We start from the raw sequence: 20,879 nt of genomic DNA on the forward strand, positions 1-20,879 counted from the left end.
TAGAGTCTAGTTATTAGCCCACGTTGGCTATACTCCCTAGGTATAGCAGGCTTGTCTCCAACTTTGATCTTTCTGTGCCAACCTCCCTCCCCCACCCCCAGTGCTGTAGTCCTACCTCCGCAGCTCAGTTTGAGGTGTCTTCAACGCTGACACAGACTCCCTCTTTTTTGTTCTTTGTGTTGCATATCCTGTTTTATCAGCTCGGCCTTTTCTAGGATGCTCCGAGGAATGAAAAGGGTTTTCAGAGCGTTTCGAAATGAGAATAAGTTACTGCTTGTCTTGGAAGAACTCAGGAGCTAACCCTGTTACTTTTACTGTTATAATTAAGTAAAAAAAAAGTTGCCTTGAGCCCCCTCCACAACCTGCAGCAGGGTAGTTTCTGGGACCATCGCCAACTAAAGTGATGTTTTAGAGTGATTCTTAAGTCTTTCGTTTTTATTTTTGTTAAGCTGTATTTTGCTTTAGATTTAGTTTTCAGGGTTGTTAGTTTTTTGAGTCTTACTATGTAGCCTGGCTGGCCTGAAAGTTAATAAATACACAGATTTGGCTGGCCTCAAGCTTACAGAGAGCCACTTGGGTCTGACTCCTGAATGCTGGGATTAAAGACCCAGCTTACTTCATTTTTAATTATAAGTATGTGTATGTATGGATTGTGCATATGATCACAGTGGGTTCCTCTGGAAGGCAAAAGCTACCAGATCCCCTGGAGCTGGAGTTTCAAGCACCTAGCTGCCCAGTGTGGGTGCTGGGAACTGAACTCTGGTCCTTTTCAAGAGCAGTATGTGCTCTTAACTCTTGGGTCATCTCTCCAGCACCAATGAAACTTTCCTTTTCTTAAATGACTTTAGATTTTAGGGTAGTTTTTGGTTCCCAGCAAAATTGAGCAGGAAGTGCAGAACTCCCCTACACTGGCTCCTAGTCTGTATGTGGTATACAGTTTTTCTCTCTCTGCACCAGAATAGTGTGTTTTTAAAGAATGGATGAACTTTGCATTGTTCCCAGTAACCCATCATTTAAATAGTTATCTGGAATTTGCATGCATGTGTGTGTGCACCTGTGTGTGCATGATGTGTACGTGTGTGCATGTGTGTACAGAAGGGTGTTAGCAAGTGTATGGGTGTGTGCTCCTGTGTACATGTGTGTGTAAGGGCATGCACATGTGTGGGCGCATGTGTGCGTGTGTATGTGTGTTATGTGTATATGTATATTAGTGCAGGTGTGCACATACACCTTGCGTGAAGAGGGCAATCTCAGCTATTGGCTCTGCCTTTCACCTTGTTTGGGGACTCTCTGTGGTCCAGCACAGCATGTGCCTGGCTCACTGCCCAACTGCATGTGCCAAGCTTGATGCCTGAGAGCATCTAGGTATAGTCCTGTCCCAACCACAGTTAGGATGTGACCGATGAGCACTGCCATGCCTGGCTTTACATGGGTTCTACTCATTTTACCTCAGATCTTTATGCCTGCATGGCAAACACTTTACACACATAGCCACCTCCCCAGCCCCCACTGCATTCTTAAAAAAGAATAAATTAATTAAAAGGTTACTTTTAATGAGATAAAAGTAGTCCCTTTAGAAAAAGAAAACCAAGGGGTTGGAGATTTAGCTCAGTGGTAGAGCGCTTGCCTAGGAAGCACAAGGCCCTGGTTTGGTCCCCAGCTCCGAAAAAAAGAACCAAAAACAAAACAAAACAAAAAAAAAAAAACCAAACAAACCTTTAAATAGGAAGGTTGAGAACCACTCTGAGCCTGCCCCTTTCTTAGAGCACATTTCATCGTTATTGTGATGGGTTACATAAGGCCATTCTCATGCAGGTGTGTGCTGTACTTTGAACAGATTCTCTCCCTGCTTCCCTCAGTCCCCTTTGTCTCCCCTCCCCCCAGCAGCTTAGCAGCTCCTCCCACGTCTCCTTCTGTGTGATTATCTCCAGTTGCCTTCATTTCCCTACAGACACTAGAACTTGGTTCTTCCTTGTGGCCCAGAACAACCTGCTGAGAAGAGAAGTTTCATTCTTGTTATCCGTTCTCCCTTTCTGATGTTGGACACTCTGCTCAGCCCCGTAACTCAGCTGTAGTGAATGGCTAGCGCCCGCTGTAAACACTAGTGTGCAAGAAGGGGTCTCTGTGCCGACGCAACTTAGTGCCACGTTCCCAGGGGTGACAAATACGGCCTCATCACATGGAGGATCAATCTATAGTTAGTTTCTTAAAGACACCTCCACACTGGCCTCCATAGTGTCCAAATTCGTATGTGTTCCCGTTACCAGAGTACCAGGGTCCCTTCTGACCATATCCTTTCCTGTGTGTGTGTGGTCCTCCTGAGTCTATTAACACAGCAGCACTCTCACACACCGAGCCCTCCTCTCTCTAGTCCAGTGGTTCTCGACCTTCCTAACGGTTCGACCCTTCAGTACAGGTCTTCATGCTGTGGTGACCCCCAACTATAAAATTATTTTGTTGCTATGTCATAACTATACTTTTGCTACCGTTAAGAGTTGCAGTGTAAATATTTTTGGAGGTAGAGCTTTGCCAGAGGGGTCGAGACCGGAAGGTTGAGAACCACTGGTCTGGCCCGTCCATTGCTTGCTTTCCTAATGGCTGCCATTCAGAGTGTGCCGAGACGTTTCCTCAGTGTTTGGTTTCTTCTTCCCGTTCCCCCCTTTTCTGCATTTTGCTATATTTTCTGAAGCAGCTTTTGCTGGGTGGAAAGTGTCACAGACACAGTCCTTGGCGTTCTGGGTTTATGTTTCTATGAGGTAAAACAAATGCAGTACAACCCCGGGAGCCACCGGGGAAGCGGGGGTGGGGTGGGTGGGGTGGGGTGGGGAGGAGGGGCGAGGAGCCAGGCTGTGCTTTGGAAGAGGGGTGTGTGAGTGATGTCTCCTCAGGAGGCCTGTTCACCGCCATAAAATGTTAGCACAGACTGGAGTTCAAGCTCTCTCACCATGTCACTACAGCGTAGGGTCACTTGGGATTGTCCAAGTATCACACCTAGATGAGGTTTGGTTAGGATTGCCTGTTCCTTATAGAAGCACTGGTCTGTGGCTCTGCACTGCTGGGAGCAGGAGTTCATGGAGCTTTTCATCAAGGTGAGCAGTGTGTGTGTGTATGTGTGTGTGTTTGTGAGAGAGAGAGAGGGAGAGAGAGAGAGAGAGAGAGAGAGAGAGAGAGAGAGAGAGAGAGGCAGGCGCATTTCTAGCTTTGGGTAACTGGGATTTCCATCAAATTGTGCTGACTAGTTCCTTAAATGAGCTCAGATAATGTTGCTTACACAGACCCCCCCCCCGCCCCCAGTCAATCCAGAACGCCTGAGGCATTAGTACATCATCTACACGGAGCTGCCCCTTTTCTCTGTCATCTTTTTGTCGTGAAAGCACCCAGGTTCGTTGAGAAGCAGAGCATTATAACATCTGCATACTGTCACTCACACCTCATTGCTGTCAGCTGGGTTCCAGCTCCAAATCCATGTGTGTGGGCACATGTGTGCATACCATGTGTCTGTGTATACCTGTATACATACACATATGCATACCATTTAAAAGTCACAGCCGGGCAGGTGGGAGAGATGGCTCAGTGGTTAAGAGCACTGCCTGCTCGCCCTTCCAGAGGTCCTGAGTTCAATTCCTAGCAACCACACTGTGGCTCACAACCATCTGTAATGGGTTTCGATGCCCTCTTCTTGTGTGTCTGAAGACAGCTACAGTGTACTCGTATAAATAAATAAAATACATAGATCTTAAAAAATGGGTATTATGATATTTAAAAGTTTTTTCCTTTATTTTATGTATACAGAAGTTTTAGCCTCATGTTTATCCGTGCACTGTGTGTCTGTAGTACCCACAGAGACCAGAAGAGGGCATCATTTCCCCGGGACTGTAGTTCTAGTTAGTCATTATCTACCATGTGAGTGCTGGGAACTGAACCCTGCTCCCTGCAAGAGCTGCCAGTGCTGTTAACGGCTGAGCCATCTCTCCAGCCGGCATCCTGACATTTCGACTCATAATAGAGCTCTTGATATTTTGTAGCACCTCTTTCCTACTTAACTGAAATCACCGTGAGTTGGGGCTGGGGAGACACTCAGGGAAAGGCTTGCCTTCAGGCTTGAGTCTGATGCCCAGACCCAGGTGAAAAGGTCAGTGGTCCCCCAGGAGGATCCCTGGCCTTGCTGGCCATTTGGCTGGAGCAACCCTGAGCCCCATAATCAGTGAGAAAATTTGTCTCAGATGAAAAATGAGGCAGAGGGCAACTGAGGAAGGCACCTGACATTGCCCTCTGACCTTCAGAGTAAGTGTACATCCGTGCAAGCACACACGTGAGTGCTACACACACATCGTACACACAGTAAGACATGAAAACTAACAATGATTTACAAATATTCTGTCATTTCTCGTTTTTATTTCGAATTTCCCTAATTGTCTCCTATCTTTCCTGGGTTCCCCCACCCCCCAAACTGGATTTAACCAATACCAACATTTCACCTGTTTTTCTTGTTTAGCATTTTTTTAAACATAATTTACTTAATTTTATTTTATGTGCATTGGCCTGAGGGCATCAGATCCCCTGGAACTGGAGTGGTTAGCTGCCATGTGGGTGCTGGGGATTGAACTCGGGTCCTCTGGAAGAGCAGCCAGTGCTCTTAACCACTGAGCCACCTCTCCAGCCCTCATTTCTCTACTTTCAGCCTGGGAGGCAGCTCATGTGGCCTTCTGCTCCCCTACTTACTTTTCGTTGTCGACTTGCTGGAGGTTCAGACAAGGTTTCTTACAGTTATTGTTGAGACCCTTATCTTGCAGGTCAAAGATCAGGATTGAGAAAGAAAGAAAGAGAGAGAGGGGGGGGGAGAAAGAAAGGAAGAAAGGAAGAAAAGAAAAGAAATGGAAATAGATATTTTCTAGAGTCCCTGATGTCAGGTTGTTCCTTAGCTTTGACTATAGACACTTCCGAAGGCTGTTTCGGAGTGCGTCCGCAAGGCAGTTGAAAAGTGGTTTGGAAAGATACAGAGCACCGTCACCGGGAGTCCGGGATAATGACTGCTGGACCAGCATTGTTTGCGGTGTGTGCATTCTGTCTCTTATAAGAACTACAGTTATCCACACACTGGACTGGGGAGTCGGTGGTTATTTCACCATCCCTGCGTTGTGTCATGCTGGAGACTATGCGGAGAGGTTGTTTTTGCTGGGATACCAAACCAGCCGCATTCTTTCATAGGTGTTTAAGGGAGACACACCCGAATGTAAAGTGCCTGGCTCCGGATAGAGAAATGCAGCCGCTGTCCACAGAGCAAACATTTCTGTCTGTTTAAGGCTTTCTTAACGTAGGCATTGACTCTCAGCCTGCCCGCGCCGTGCTTCAGCAAGTAGAGGGGATTCGTCAGTAAACACTTAAGGATGTTCTGGTTTCCCTCTTCTTTCCCCCCTTTTTGGGCGGGTCCCTCCAAATTTTCTGTCCTTATCAGGAGATCAGACTGGCGTGGCTTGGAAGTAAACGTGATACTCTGCCAACATAAAGTGGTTTAGAAATGTTAATCTGTTTTTACCAAGCCAGCATTTCCAGCCATATGTATTTTAAGCTATCATAAAACACGTACCTGGCATGCTCAGGAATGTGCCCAGGGCAAATATCAAAGCCTGCGGAGGGAGGCTGGGAGTGTGTTTTGGTGTGTTGTAGGGTTATATACCTTGACAACCTTCAGGAGGCCTGGGGTTCTGGCAGCGAGCGGCGTATAAATATCACAGACGGCTCATTTATCCGTCGACCGATGGCTGAAGTGCCAGTGGTTCCCATTTGCCCATTCAGGAGTCGGGAGAGCTCAGGGGCAGTGCTGTGTCAGGATGGATGAAGGGCTCACGCCTGCGTGCACCTGCCCCAGTTAACGCAGCTAGCAATCTAGTCTTCCTCTGAGCCCGTGGGAAGTGGGCAGATGGGTGGAAGAGCTCACTGCATGTTGCTGACTTTTCTGCGCCTCCCGACCAGAACACTGCTGGCTCAGGGTGGAACGGTAACGCCACTTTGCTCGGTGTTTGATGCCTGTGTTTGCCACGTCGCTCTTTTCACTGGTCAGACGTCAGAGCGTCAGTTTCATTTCTGTTGGGTTAATTGGTCTGTAATCGGTGACAGGACTTTCCCACCGAGTCATCTGTGAAGGAACGAACCACATTTGGGTGGTTCCACACAGCTGTCTAAATATTTGTGGAGAAAAACGGGCAGAGTAAGATTTTGAAATACATTAAAGGACTTATGTATCTTAGGGGCTAGGATGTAGCTCACAGGGAGAATGGGCGCTTAGCAGGAGCAGGCCCTGGGTTTGATCCTTGACACCAAAATAAAGGTGGCAGTGAGGATTCTGTGTTGCAAACTTAGGAGTAGAAAGTATCTGTGTTAAATGTATGCTGTTACCTTTTGCATCAGACGTCTAAGTAAATGGCTACAAAGTAAGTATTCAGAGGTAAAAACGGCTGTGAAAGCTGGTGTTGTAGGGTGGAAACAAGATGAAATTTTTATTTGACTGAGGTTTCCGGGTTGCCACATTCCCTTTTCACCTGTTACAGTCATTTTCTGTTTCGTACACTTATTTATTGTGGCTGCATCTGAGTGCTCATGGGCGTGACAGGGCATGATGGGGAGGTTGAATTCAGGCTGTCAGGCTTTGCCACAAGCAACTTCCCCACCTCACCACCTTGCCAGCCCCTCTTCCGTACAAAAGCACAGGGAAGTTTATCTCATGTGGTTCCTCCTGAAGCTGAACAAGAGATTATTCTGAGCCGTTCAAGCTCTCCCAGTTACACTCCTCATGGAGAGAATGGAGTGGCCCCGAGAGGATGGTGGTGCGAATGGGAGTGGGTATGGGGTGCCTTAGAGTTTGGAGATGCTGTGTATTTGTGATGGGTTTCTTCCTGCTAAACACCTCTTCTTCCTGGGGCTTCTTCAGCATCACCCCCATGAGAGAGGGTGAGATGCATAGTCTCTGACAAAGCACCCAGGAGCTCTGGACTCCAAGGTGTTTGAATCTGATTCTCCATCTGTCTGGGTGCGCGCGCGCGCGCGTGTGTGTTCATGTGTGTTCATGCGTGTGTGCATGTGTGCATGCATGTGTGTGTCCATGCATGTATGTGCATGTGCATGTATGTGTGCGGGTTGTGGGTGCATGGGTATGCGTGCATATGTGCATGCGTGTGTGCATGCATGTGTTTACCACTGACAGCTCCAGTGCACAGTGCATGATCAGACTCTCTGTTTCCTCCACAGCTGTCCTGCAGAGACCCTGGTGGGCATGGACATCTTTTTCTGTACCTTAGTGTGACGGCCCCAACACAAAATTACCAAGGCCATCTCAGGGGTGCCCGTGCCAGGAGTGGAGGGCGGCGTCCCCGGGCCGCAGAGCCATGCCTTTCGGCCTGAAGCTCCGCAGGACCCGGCGCTACAATGTCCTGAGCAAGAACTGCTTTGTTACCCGGATCCGCCTGCTGGACAGCAATGTCATCGAGTGCACACTGTCCGTGGAAAGCACAGGACAAGAGTGCCTTGAGGCGGTGGCCCAGAGGCTGGAGCTGAGGGAGGTGAGTGAGGCATGCATCTGTGTGTGTTGTGGGGACAGGGAGGGGCCTCTTCGGAGGAATCAGCTATCTGCCAATGTGTTGGCACCCACTGTGTTTTTAGCTTAAGCGTGTGTTTAAAAGAACCTGCTTTTCTTAGTGTGGGTGTGGCCCGGGGAAGCTCCACGGCTCAGGAGACCACTGCTCTCAGAAGAAAGGCCTACAGCTGGGGCAGGGGCGTGGGGGGAAGTGGGCTTCCTCTTGTTTCCCCTGTGAGATTTTAGGGGGAGGTAAGAATGAGAGACTCTCCCTACCGAAGCCGGGTTTTTCTTCTTTAAAACAGTTGAGTGGGCAGTTGGCATTCGGGTTTGATGGCCGTGTCACGAGGAAAAACCACCCACATTCTGGATGGCTGCAGCTGCCTTTGTTTGTTTCTGTATTTCCCCTCCTCACAAAGAAGAGGAGCAAATAACACTTCGAGTGAGAGGCACCCAGAGACACTGAGAAAGCATTTTTTTTATTTCTTTAACTCACATGTGCATTCGTGTGACCAAGGAGGCTGGAGGACAGCCTTGGGTGACACCCTCAGGAGCGCCATCCACATCCTTTGAGACAGCTTCTCACTAAGTCCGGGGGTGGGGGGCCTTGATGAATTGTCTCATCTCTGCCTCTGGACCCCCACACCCTAGGACTCTAAGCGTGCCATCCCTGGGGTGTTTATGTGGGTTCTGGGAATTGAACTCACAGCCTTCTGCTCGAATTCGAAGCACTTTACTGCTGTAGCTGTCTTCCCACCACGGTGGAGAGCCGTTAAGATAGACGCTTGGTCCTTTGGGCTTCAGGCATGCTGTTCCTTTGTGTTCTCTGGTTATTTGAGACAGGGTCTCACTGTGGGACCCAGGCAGACCTCCCAGCTAGGATTACAGCAATGCACCACCACACCTGGCAGGTCACCATTAGAAGGGACCTGATGCCATGTGGTGCTGCCATGGCTAAGGGGGCTCTCTAGCTTCCAGGCATTCAGGACCAGGATCTTCTGTAAGGAGCCCACCCTTGTGTATCTGAACCTTGATGGCCACATGACGTGTTGACTGGAGGGCAGCTCTAGGTGAACAGCGGCAGACGCTGGGATTCAGACATCCCCAGCATCAGGAATCACCCAGACCCCTGGGATCTCATGGGGGTCCAGGTGACAGTATTTCACAGCATAGAAGAGGCTGATGGTCACTCTCCTCCCCTTACGCTTCTTCCGTAGGGTACCCGTTGTTCTCTGGGGCCTTGTGTTTCTGAACGTCTCTGTTCTGAACGTCTACTCTTTCTGCATAGACTCTGGCTTCAGCATTAGGAAGGGCTGTACGTTCATTCATTTCCACAGGCAGCCAGAGGTTGTCCTCGCAGAAAACGAGTAGAACTGGGCTGCTCACCCCGGAGTAGCCTGAGAAAAGGCTGTCCTTTGCTCAGTGGTGCCATTTTGGGGTATACATCTTTAAACATTTCTAAACTCACGTAAAACATGATATATCATTGGGAAGGTAGTGGTTTTGGAGCACTCCTATTTATGCTGAATTAATGGGTCACCCATATGCATTAGGATCACTGTAATATGCGGGTCAGTAGCTATAAGCATAGGTAGACTTATTGTCTTGCATCTGATCGTGAGCTTATTAACTGAGCGAATGTGGAGAAGTGACAGGAGTTCTCCAGGCCTCTGTGTCCTGATCTCGGTAGAGGGAACGGTGAAGCTTACTTTGTGGTCCTGTTGCCCATCTGGAAGTATAGGGCCCTGTGTCCAGTAACACGTCATTGCTCACTCTTGAATGTCTTTAATATTGCGTGACCCCCTTAGGGCTCGATGGACACTTGGGAGCTGGCGGTTCCAGCATTTCACCAGGTGTCAGGTAAAGACCGAATGCCCCCTGCACTAAAGCACATCGCTGAGTAGGGCTGCCATGGTGCCTGCCCTTAGTGGGTGTACAGACTCCTGCAGACCTGGGGTAAAAGCCTACCTGAAAGGAGAATAGGGTGCTAGACCAGAGGCTCAGTGGGGGAAGCTGAGTGGAGGTGAAGATCTCATTTCAGGTTTTCAGCACTCTCATAAAAGGTCAAGTGTGGCAGTGTGTGCCTGTAAACCAGACTGGGGTATAGAGATGGATGGGCGTGTCCCCAGGGCTCTGTGGCCAGCCATTCTAGCTGAAGCTGAACTACAGATTCAGGGAGAGACTTTTTTAAGAGTGAGGCTCTTGGAGACAACTCGATAAGTTAGCCTCTGGCCACCAACACACTGTGTGTGATCACATCTGTGTGTGTGCATGAACATGTGTGTACATGCATGGTGCACGAATGCATGCGCACACACACACACACGGGGCAGGGAGGAAGGAGATATATATATATATATATATATATATATATATATATATATATATATATAGAGAGAGAGAGAGAGAGAGAGAGAGAGAGAGAGAGAGGAAGAGAGAGAGAGAGAAACAGAGACATGGCTTTTGTACTTTAAATCTGGCCCTGAAGGCTGCTTAGGCATTCAGGTAGAAAAGATGACAGGTCTTTCTTAGCACAGGGGCTGGATTTGCCGAGGAGGAAGTCAAGAGCAGCTCCCCATGTTGTGTTGGGGGTGTGTGTGTGAAGGCATCTCTCCTGACCAGCAAAAGGTCAAAGGGCAACCCCCCTCCATGATCCTACAACTAACTCTTCAGCTAGGATAAAGGGAGCTGCTCGGGGGCTCCCCCGTCAAGTGTGCATTGTTGTGTGATTGACAGCTCAGTGCTAAGGTGGGGTTCAGCTTTCATGCTGGCTTTGTGCTGACATGCACTCAAGGAGTTTGTCACCTCCGAGCAAATCACTTTCTCTTCAGGTCTCCCACTTTCATCCCGTGACAGATAATGCTGGCAGCAAGACCCTTCCCTTTCTAATTCAGCTCCTCCGGATTAGAGGAGAGAGAGCCTCTGTGCGTCCCTCCAATGGGAAGGTCTTCCACACAAAGTCAGGAGAAGGAGGGGACAAACACAGGGTTGGCCCCGCAAACTGTGGCCTGGTGTTTTGTGGGCACCTGGGGTTCTGCCGAGTCTCTCTCTCTTTTACACATTTTTATTTCACCCAAGCTGTTTGGCCGTGCTTACTAATTAATTAATCTTCCATAGGTGTCTATTTTCAAAACGTGTGAGGGCTTTAGAGACACAGGGACTTGACATACATTTCCATCAAAGAAAGGTGAGCTCACGTTACAGACGGGTGTGTGGTTTGATTGACATTAATCTATCGGCATTTGGTAACGACTGTGACCTTCTGTGTGATTGACAGGAGAACCTCACTCCCCGCAGGGGGTCTGCCTCCATTCTGTAACCTGCTTCACCGTAGCCAGGGGTGTAAAGTGATCAGCACGGGGTGGATGAGACGGATTCTACCTCGCTTTGTGTTGCTGTGGTGAAACACTGACCAGTGTGTTTTGTCTTACATATTACAGTCCATCATTTGGGTTAGCCAAGGCAGGAGCCGAGAGTCAGGGACTGAGGCAGAGGCTACCTAACTCGCTTGCTCCCCAAGGCTTGCTCTCCATGGCTTGCTCCCCATGGCTTGCTCCCCATGGCTTGCTCCCCATGGCTTGCTTGGTCTGTTTTCTTGTACACCCTAGGACCACTGCACAGGAGTGGCACTGCCCACAGTGAGTTGGTCATTAAGAAAATGCCCCACAGACGTGCCCAGGAGCCAAGCTGGTGGAAACGGTTTCTCAGTTAAGTTCCCAGCTATGTTTAGGGTTAGGTCAAGTTGGAAAAAAAAAAAAAAACTAGAAGAGAGAGCTCACTGGGTAAAGGCGCCTGCCACTGAGCTTGACTGACAACCGCAGTTTGATTGCTGGGACCACATGGTAGAAGGAAGAGAACTGACAATGGCGAATTGACTCCTGCCTTCACTTGCACACCGTGGCACATACGTGGCAGAGTACACTTGGGTGTGCATATGACTGTGCACAAGCACGCACGCGCGCGCGCGCGCGCGCACACACACACACACACACACACACACACACGGAGGAAGGGAGGGAAAGAAAGGAAAACAGAACAAGCAAATATAAAACACTTCGAAGATCAATACTGAGTAAGAATCTGCCGAGGGTGGGGGCAGATTTCTGGTCTTGGGAGTTTTGTATAGTTTCTTGTCTTGTGGGGATTATAACTGGAAATCTTAGCTAGCCTTGTGCCCAGCCTCTACTGTTGTGATAAGTGTGCCTTCATTTTAGTGCGAACAGAGGTGGATATTGCTCAGCCTTCCCTCTTTAGTCTCCTGCTGGGTGTGTGTCCCGCAGGAGCCACAATGCCTTGGGAGAAGGTTTTCCTCAGCTCTGGTCACGATGGGCTTCGTGGTTCCCTTCATGGTTACAACTACGGCTTGCTCCCCTAGACTTCCATGAAGACATTGCCTACAGGAGTGAGGATGGTCCCCTTGTGAGTTAGATGTGTTCTAGAATCCCCAGAACTACCCAGTGCAGAGACTGGGTGCACGCAAGATGGTCTTGCAGTTCCCCAGCTGTGGAGGGGAGCGTGACTTGTTTTCCGGAGTCACTGAACTGTGTGGCATGAGGACCTGCTCAGAGCCTGCTTCATGGCTGCGTCTGAAGGATTTCTCGCACCCCAGAGATGCCTTCGGTGCTTGTACACAACTCCCTTCCTTTCTGAGGTGGAATCATACCAGCTCTGCATCTTGATTGACAACTGAGATACTGGGTGAGGCGGGCGGCCTGTTAGAGCTTAATACAAGATACTCTAAACGTTTGCTTCTGGCTGATTACCTCCTCAGAATACCTGCATTAAGATCAAGGCTTTAATCCCTTGTAATTGCCAGGACTGCATGTGTAACCCTCACGGATGGCATTCAAGCCACGCCACAGCCCCAGCAACCAAACCCTCAACAGTCGTCTGGCAGGAATGGTTAGTATGCGCAGTTCCACCTCATCTCATTACAAACGAATGGAGGGAGGGTGGAGCCGTAGCTCAGGGGGGTGGGTTGCTTGCCCCGCCATGTGCGAGGTCCAGGACTTGGTTCCCTGCACCTCGATGGGGAAGCAGTCCTATCAGCAACACCGTGAACGATATTTATGTGTTTTTTTTTTTTTTAAAGCACTCTGAGATCCACAGCAGAAAGGGACAGGATTCCCCATAGACACTGTACATAACTGGACAGTGTCTGGAAGAGCAGCTCAGGAAAGGGCTAGCATGGGCCCCTGTTGGAAGGGTTTGAGTACTTACATCAGGGCATGCCAGGACCAGTGCCCTGGTCACAATGCCTCCAAAGCCAGGCAGAGAGCAGACAGGAAATGAGGCAGGCCAGTAAAACGTCAAGGCCCGCCCACCCCCAGTGACCCACGCCTTCCCCTCTATGGAGCGTCCACAACTTTCTCAAAGGCAGCGCCATCAGCAGGGAGACCGGGCATTCACACACACACAAGCTCATGGAGACATTTCACACTCAGGCCACCAGCCAGCTGTCGTCCACTGTTTGCAGGTTTTCATTCCCTGGGATCTTTCTGAGGTCATACTATGCACACTGACTCTGGCTCATACCCTGGCACACGCCCGTCTGCCGCCGCAAACACAGGCTGCCATTTTAGTACGTAGAGACATTGAAACTTCCCGTTAAAATGCAAAACTCTAAATAAAGCTGGGATGTGCTCCTCCCACGGAAGTGCCATCCTCCTATGGCTCCCCACCTCAGCTGGTTTTAAGTAACCTGTTCAGAGATCCGTTCCTCTTTCTGGGAACCGGCTTTTACTGCCTAACTCTAGACCATCAGAGTTTAACACTTAAACACAACAGGAGACAATGTCCAGAGTCATCTCAAGGGTCAGCCAGGTCTGGCTTACATTCGGTGCCTTGGACAGAGAGCTCCAGTTCCGGGCCTTTCCTCAGGGGAGTGGGGTCCCGTTGGTGATGGAAGAGGTGGCTTCTGCTTGAGATCATCTACCACATGTCATATAACCTGTGGCAGTGTTAGTAGTGGAACCCGGGGAACCAAACTGGGCTGAACTTGAACCTGGGCGTGCACGGCTGTGCTTCCTGGGAGAGACAGCCCTGGGCTGAGCACGGGGAGCGGTGTCATACACAGCCAGCTGCAGTGAGGCTGTCTGGGTTCTGGTTTCGTTTACTGCTATACAATTTGCAGAGATGGGGACCGAATAAACCTGTGCCCGTGCCATGACCCAAACACAAGCATTGGAAGAAGCTGGGGGCAGAGTCTTTCCACACCAGTGTGGAAACAACTAGAGGAAGGGCTAGAGAAGTGGGTGGGAACGGAGGAGGCCTCCCTGGTTACAGTCTGAAGCTGGAAATCTCCCTGAGGACCCTCCTTCCTACAAGGAGCCAAATCCTTTAGATTGGAACGTCACAGAAGGTGTGCCACGGACATCTTCTTCAAGGACAGTTTATCCTGCACCAGGAACTCCCATCTTCCCAAGCCTCTTAAAATTGTTAGGCTGTACAAGGTGATAGGATTCATAGTGATATTCTTTGGTATGTTGTGTACCTCAGCTGTGTTCACTCTCTCTCGCCTTCTCCTGCTCTTTGCTCTCCATCCTTCCACCTGCCCAGTGTTGGGGTTAAGTGTGGGAGACCCTCACCAGCTTGTCATGGTGGTGGGATTGGTTCTAGGGCCCTGCACACCATAGACAAGTATTCAGCCAACACACTACAGCCACAGTGCCCGCATATCAATGTGCATGCTTGGTGTGTACATACATATCTGTGTAGAAACACATACATGTGTATACATGTACACACACATCTATGCATACAGCCTGACATACATGCATACATGGTCCAGGAGTCCCAAGTGAGAACGGTGACATTTATCTTTCTGGTCTGGTTTATCTTACTTAATGTGCTCTCTGGTTCCATCTGGTTTCGGAACAAGGCATTCCTTTTTCCGGTTCAGTGAAACGCCATGGTTTATATACACACATTTTCTTGACGCACTTAGCAGTTTATCTATTGATTGACACCCAGACTGATCCTGCACCTTGGCTGGAGTGAGGGAAGTGTGCCTTCATCAGCATCTATTCCTGTGGCTGTATCCCAGGTCATGCAGCAGTCTCCCTGTGTCGAGGAGCCTTGGTTCTGATTTCCATAGAGGCTCCATTGGGACATCCCGGGCATCCGCCATCCGCCATGTGCGTGTATGCCCTCGCCTCCCCGGCCATCATTGCTTGCATGACTCTCCTTTCAGTGGGGATGACTGGGAACCCCAGTGTAGTTCTGATTTGCATCTCTGTGGCAGCAAGAGGGTGTTGAGCGCTTTCCCTTGATCTGCGGACTGTTTGAGTTCTGTCTGCTAATAAATGCCAGTTCATGTCATTTACCCCTTTATTATAGGGCCCTGTTTCTTGAGTAGTTTTGTAACTGTTTCATTGGATAATTGAGTGGTGAATCACGGGGAACTACTTCGCCCTGTTTGGAAAAAGACTGCATTTCAGCAGCAGCAACAATGGCGAACCGTTACGCCACAAATTCGGTTTGCATTAGAGGTGGTTCGAGTTGTTATTTAAAACCCTTCACTATTTACTGTGGCTCAAGATTAGTACTTTGAGCCTCCAAGCAAAATTGTTCTTTCCGTCCTGTGCATGTGTGTGTTCACTGATGCGTGTGTGCCCTGTGTGTTTGTGTGTGTGTGTTTGTTTTGTGCAGGAGTACCTGCTCTGTAAAATGTCCCTTCACAGTGCCCCCCCTCCAGTGTAGTGATTTCAGTGGGTGAGGATGAAAAGGACAGTTAGAAGAATACGCTGTCAGGTGCCAGTAACACAGATTTTAATTTTGGGGTGCAGAGGTGGCTTGGCTGTTAAAAGCACTGGCTCTCCTTGTAGAAAACCTGGGTCGGATTCTAAGTGCCCACATGGCGGTTTACAACCGTTTCTCACTCTGGTTCCAGAGGGTCTGATGCCCTCTTCTGGCCTTGGAGGGTACCACGCACACACAGGCACACATACATGCGAAACAATTAAACATATTACATAGATACATCCTCCCTGGATCGCTGAGTTGTTCCTCTTGGTTAGTGCTGTCCTTCATCATTCGACTATTAAAATTTCAAACGAATATCACGATTAGGATGAAACGTAAAAACACGGCACAATTGTCGACAGTACTTCCGGTGGGAGGAGAGATTAGTTAGCTCCGCAGTACTGAGACGCGAGCTTCCCTCTGCCCATGCTCACACCTGTAGAAATCGATGTACAGTGAGCACAGCTTAAGTACTTACCCAGGGTTTTATTTGTAAACACCCTCAGCTCCCCCAAGCACACCGAGGGACTATCGTATGGCCGTTTCCTTGGTGCAGGGATTGACCAGGCGAGGAAGGGCCTGGGACCCTTTCCAGGCAGATGCTGACTGCTCTGGACTTAGCCTGCGTCTCGCGGCTCTGGTTCCTGGAGGCTGCATCAGCCGGACACAACTGTTCCTCCAGTGTCCCAGAAGTGAGGCAAGACTTACAGAGGGAGGTAGAGCTTCTCCCTGCTTTGTGGTTATTTTCCTTGTCTTGTTAAAGGCCTCTCTATTATCTGCGGTTAGTCCAGCTTGCGTTAGCTATTATGTTGCTGATACTAGCCCGACTCCCTTTCCGTTCGTTTCGGCGTGTGTTTTATTGGTGTTGCTTGTGACGGAATCTCTCGTAGCCTAGGCTGGCCTGTATCTCTTATATAGCTGAGCATTATCTCCAACTGATCCTGTTGCCCTCACCTCCCGAGGGCCAGGCTTCCGGGCGCGTGCCAGCACACCTGGCTTGTTCTGGTCTTTGTTGCTTTGAGATAGGACGTTGCTTTGCAGCCTAGGTTGACCTCGAAGTCACGATTCTCGCGCCTCAGCCTCCCAAGTGCCAGCATTATAGGTGTGAACCACTGGCCTGTCTTCTCTGCCTCTGTGTGTGTTTAAGGTGTGTGTGTGTGTGTGTGTGTGTGTGTGTGTGTGTGTGTGGTGATGGGTGTGCACGCAGACACACCCAGGAGGTTGATATCGTGTCTTTTTCTCAGCTGCTTCCCACTTTATTGTTTCTTGCTAACTGGGGTCCGTCTGTTTGTCCAGGCCGGCTGGCTTCCTCAGTGCTGGGATTACAGCTGTATGCCGCCTTGGGTGCTAGGGCTCCAAATCAAGGTCCTCACGCTTGCTTAGCCCGCATTTCACCAGCAGAGCCACCTCCCAGCCCTCCACTCCTCCCTGGCAGTGTTTTGTAATTCCGTGGTTCATAGAACCACCGTCCGCTCTCTATTACTATATGTGTTAACCCAAAGCGATCAGTTTATTTACAAAGGGAGAAAAAGTTGATCTCAAGAGTGCGCTTTCCGTTGGCCATTCCTCGGCTCCTTTGCTCTTTGCTTGCGAGAAGGCAGCGTGTCTTGATGGAAGTGTGCAGAGGTGCAAAACACGGCACACCACAACTGGAAAGCAAGCGGGAGAGAAGCGCTCAGGGTCCTATGGTCTCCTTTCAGGGTGTATTCCCGCCAAGCCTTGGGAACCCGCAGACTAAGGCACAAGCATATGAGCCTCTGGGAGGTGGGGGTTTCAAGCTCTAAACCATGAAAATATTGGTGCTAAAAGGATCCAGTGAAAATGAGTGAGGTGACCTGCCTTGTACTGTGCTTTCTGTGAGCCATAGATGCGGGTGGCAGATTATTAGCTGCTCTGTGTTCCTTGCAGTTCATCTGAGAATCGCAGTCACTCTATCTTGAAGGCAAAGCTCTAGGAGACTAGGCCTTCCTTTGTATATGGAGACACACACACACACACACACACACACACACACACACACATACTCTTACACACTGGGGGGAGAGGGGAAAGGGAGGGAGGGAAAGGAACTGCAACAGTTAGAGGTAGATGATCCACAGGTCTCTTCTGTGCAGGGACCAGTGGCCCTCAGTTGCGCCCACAGATGGACCCACAGAAGTCAGGACACACACAGCTGGGTGAGACTGGGCCCAGTCAGCTTTGTCTGGGTTGATGGAGACATCACCGTGTACCAAGTCTTGCATCTTGTAGCTTGAGACGGCACAGACCCAAACCTGCCCTCTGGAGCACCTCGGGGTGTACAACCATTTCAACCCAGCTGGGAAAACGGTTTCTGCCAACCTGTGTGCTCAAGCTTTGGTAGGCCAGGGGCATGCTGGGAAAGCAGGACCAAGGCTTCCCTGGGGCTTTTTGTAGGGATTGTTCGGTGGTGACTGGAGGGGTGGCCAGCTGCGGTGAGGACTGAGAAAGAATGCCTTTGGAAATTAAGCTTGGTGATGAGCACATTCTTCTGAAGGCAGCTCTCCAGGTGTGCTGTCAGCCAGCCCAGGCTGTGGCCAAACACAAAGACGTCTTCAGAAGCAGGTGTGTGTGTGTGTGTGTGTGTGTGTGTGTGTGTGTGTGTGTGTGTGTGTGTACTAATCCTGAAATCTTAGCACATGTTCAAATAAAGACAAGATTGAGTGCGTGAAGGTACCTGTTTCCATCAGTCGGCATACTGTTCATAGCCGAGCTGGTTGAGGCTTCAAGTTTTAGGGTGATAATCACATTTTCATCTACCAAATGGCGAAGTAATCCTCCATGAGCCTCCGGCGGCTTTGAGGGCAGCTGTGGAGAAGAGAGCCTTCCAGTCTCAAAGCTTGGTATAGGAGAAACTTAACATAATTCATGTATAAGGAAACCGTACAGAGCACGGTTTTTAACGCACTGATTAAGGTACAAACAGAGCACGTGGGTTTTTGGTTAACGTGGGATGGATTGTGAAAAGTTTCTACTGTGGCAAAGTTTCCAGCTGGCAGGGTTTGTCTTCAGAACTGAATAAGAAGTGACAGGGAGTCGTCCTTCTGAATTTAGGAAAGAAGTCAGCCTCCTGGCTAGGGAGACACCTCAGCTGGTTAGGTGCTTCCTTGCAAGCACAAGGACCAGAGTTCAACCCCAGCACCCCGGCCGGGTGTGCTGAGGAACAAATGGAGCCCCAGAGCTGGAGAAGCGAGACCGGAGGCTACTTGGGGTTCACCAGCCAGCCTGTCTAGCCTATCAGTAAACTCCAGCTCCGCGTGATCAATCTTATGTGAAAACCCAAGGTGGCAGGCTCCTGAGGGACACCAAGGCTGACCTGTACAGTCAGCCCTGTCCCCAGTCTGCCCTAGCCCCTCATCTGGCACAGTTGTTTGGAATACTGCTTGTGTAGGTGGCTTTGTCAGTGGATGTGACTTCTCTTAGCTTGTCCCACGCTGGGAAATAGAAGAAGCTTGATCTTCCCATGCAGGCCCAGGATCTCGGGATTCTGACGACACAGCTGGGGGTGGGGGGCTTGTTTTCCGTGTGGTCCTGGACGGCTGTGGGAAGCGCAGACTGACGGGATTTTACCCTTTTATCCAGACCCACTACTTTGGCCTTTGGTTTCTCAGCAAGAGTCAGCAGGCAAGATGGGTGGAGCTGGAGAAGCCGCTGAAGAAACATCTGGACAAGTTCGCTAACGAGCCTCTGCTTTTCTTCGGAGTCATGTTCTATGTGCCAAGTGTGTCACGGCTTCAGCAGGAGGCCACAAGGTAGGTATATTTCCCCCTCCGGTTCCCTGTAAGGGTGTGGATCACCAGGCGGCTTCTGGTGAAGTCGAGGTGCTGGCCGATTTCAGCTGTGTGAGGAAGCAGAGTAGGCGTTGCAGCTGGAGGTTGCCCGCCTGTTGCCATGCGACAGGAATATTTTGGTTCAATCCATGGAGCTAATGCCCCGCATTCCCTTTAGCCCTGGTAAGGCAGTTGAGTTTCGTGTCTAGAGGCCAAGAAATATATGTTGAGCGAAATGTAAATAAGAAATACCGAATTTAATAAAGATGAAAAAAGTGAGGGGAAAAAAGAAGAAGTATACGTTGGGGATAGTCAGATGGGTGTGCTAGAATTCAGTAAAAGCTGACCACCTAATTCCGTTTTGTATATTCCCTGCCCCTACTCCACCCCAAACTCCACCGGACTCTGCAGTTGAGGAATAACGTGGTCCTAAATGGAGGTAAACCTGGGGAGGACGACACAGAGAGGGCGAGAGTTCTGATCATGTGGGTTACATAATCAGGAACAGGAAGTCAGCAGTGGAGACTCCAGTTGGCCTTGCCGTCTCGTGTCCTTGAAGGAATGGCAAATGTTCGTAAAGTTCAGACGGCTTGTGATTCACTGAGCAAAGCGAGAACGTTTTGTTGGTGTCAGTGCAGTGTACGTGGTGGCGAGAGATATTTGTGAAAGAACCTTGGAATCGCTCGTCAAGCAGACAACTGTTCTGGAGAAGCGGGAAGCTCAGGAGCACGTTTCGTTTTCTTTTCTTTTGTTTTGTTTTGTTTTGTTTTGTTTTGTTTTTTAAGCCTGTCGCTCAGATTTGGGCTCTGGAAATGTTTGTCGTGCTCAGAGGGTGCAGAGAGCTGCTAATCTTACCTTGTGGGTTTCAGGCTTGTGAGGTTCTCAGATGACGACAAAGTTGGGAACTTTTATGTTTCTGTTAGTCTCTTTTCCTCCTCCTCCTCCTTTCCCATCCTGTTCCCTTCCCCCCTTCTTCTTAATGCAGATCTGTTGCTGGTAGCTGTGGATATGGCTAAGTGGGTAAAGTCTGCTACCCAAGCACGAGGACCTGAGTTGGCACCCTGGAATCCCTGTGAAAGCTGTGGGCAGGAAACATGAGCCTGGAACTCCAGGCCTAGGAGAAGGGGCGGGCAGTGGTCTGGGGTTCATCAGCCATTCCTGAGGTCGATGACTAGAAAGTGTGGCTCTCTGAGGCTAGTTTGAGATCGTCCCATCTCACCCACTGGAGATGATGCTCGACGGGCAGTGTCTTCATAGCGAGGAAGCCCGCCGAGAGACCGATGAAAAAATGGACAAGTGAGGCCCAAGGTTAAGGCAACACCTGAGTGAGATCAGAAAAAGATATAAGGTGGGTTCCAGGAGGGCTCCAGTCCCACAAAATCACAAGGGCCAGCATTTAATCGGCAGCAGTGAATCCTGGTGTGGACAGGGCAGACAGGAGAGGCCCTGGGGTTTTCTGTCAGCCAGCCTAGCTGGAAGAGTGAACTCCAGGTCCAGTGAGAGAGCCTGTCTGAAGTATGAGGTGGAGAGAGACTGCGAAAAGATACCCAACATCAACCCCAGGCCTCCGCACACATACTCACACAAATCCATGCACAGACAGACAGACACACACACACACACACACACACACACACACACACACACAATGTGTCAAAGGGAGAAAACATGGAATCATAAAATCAAAGGAGGGGAAAATAAATGACCCAGTGTGATTCCAGACATGTGCAGGGAGAAGCTGGCAACAGCTAGGCTGCTCCTAGACAGATGGGGGATGA

The 20,879-nt window shown here is 49.7% G+C and overlaps 1 protein-coding gene across 3 annotated transcripts in view; it reads left to right on the forward strand.

The window, feature by feature from the left end:
* Nucleotides 1-20,879, forward strand: part of Ptpn14 (protein tyrosine phosphatase, non-receptor type 14) — a 152,220-nt gene that overhangs the window by 54,241 nt on the left and 77,100 nt on the right. For 2 of the 3 annotated variants that reach the window (NM_001401364.1, XM_087581054.1), the window contains 2 exon segments: nucleotides 7,246-7,556; nucleotides 18,914-19,083. In NM_001401364.1, coding sequence (NP_001388293.1) covers nucleotides 7,383-7,556; nucleotides 18,914-19,083 — 344 coding nt within the window. In that variant the 5' untranslated portion in view covers nucleotides 7,246-7,382. 3 annotated transcript variants of the gene reach the window in all.

Source organism: Rattus norvegicus, chromosome 13 (genome assembly GCF_021556685.1).
Source record: "Rattus norvegicus strain SHRSP/BbbUtx chromosome 13, alternate assembly SHRSP_T2T, whole genome shotgun sequence".
NCBI classification, from domain to species: domain Eukaryota; kingdom Metazoa; phylum Chordata; class Mammalia; order Rodentia; family Muridae; genus Rattus; species Rattus norvegicus.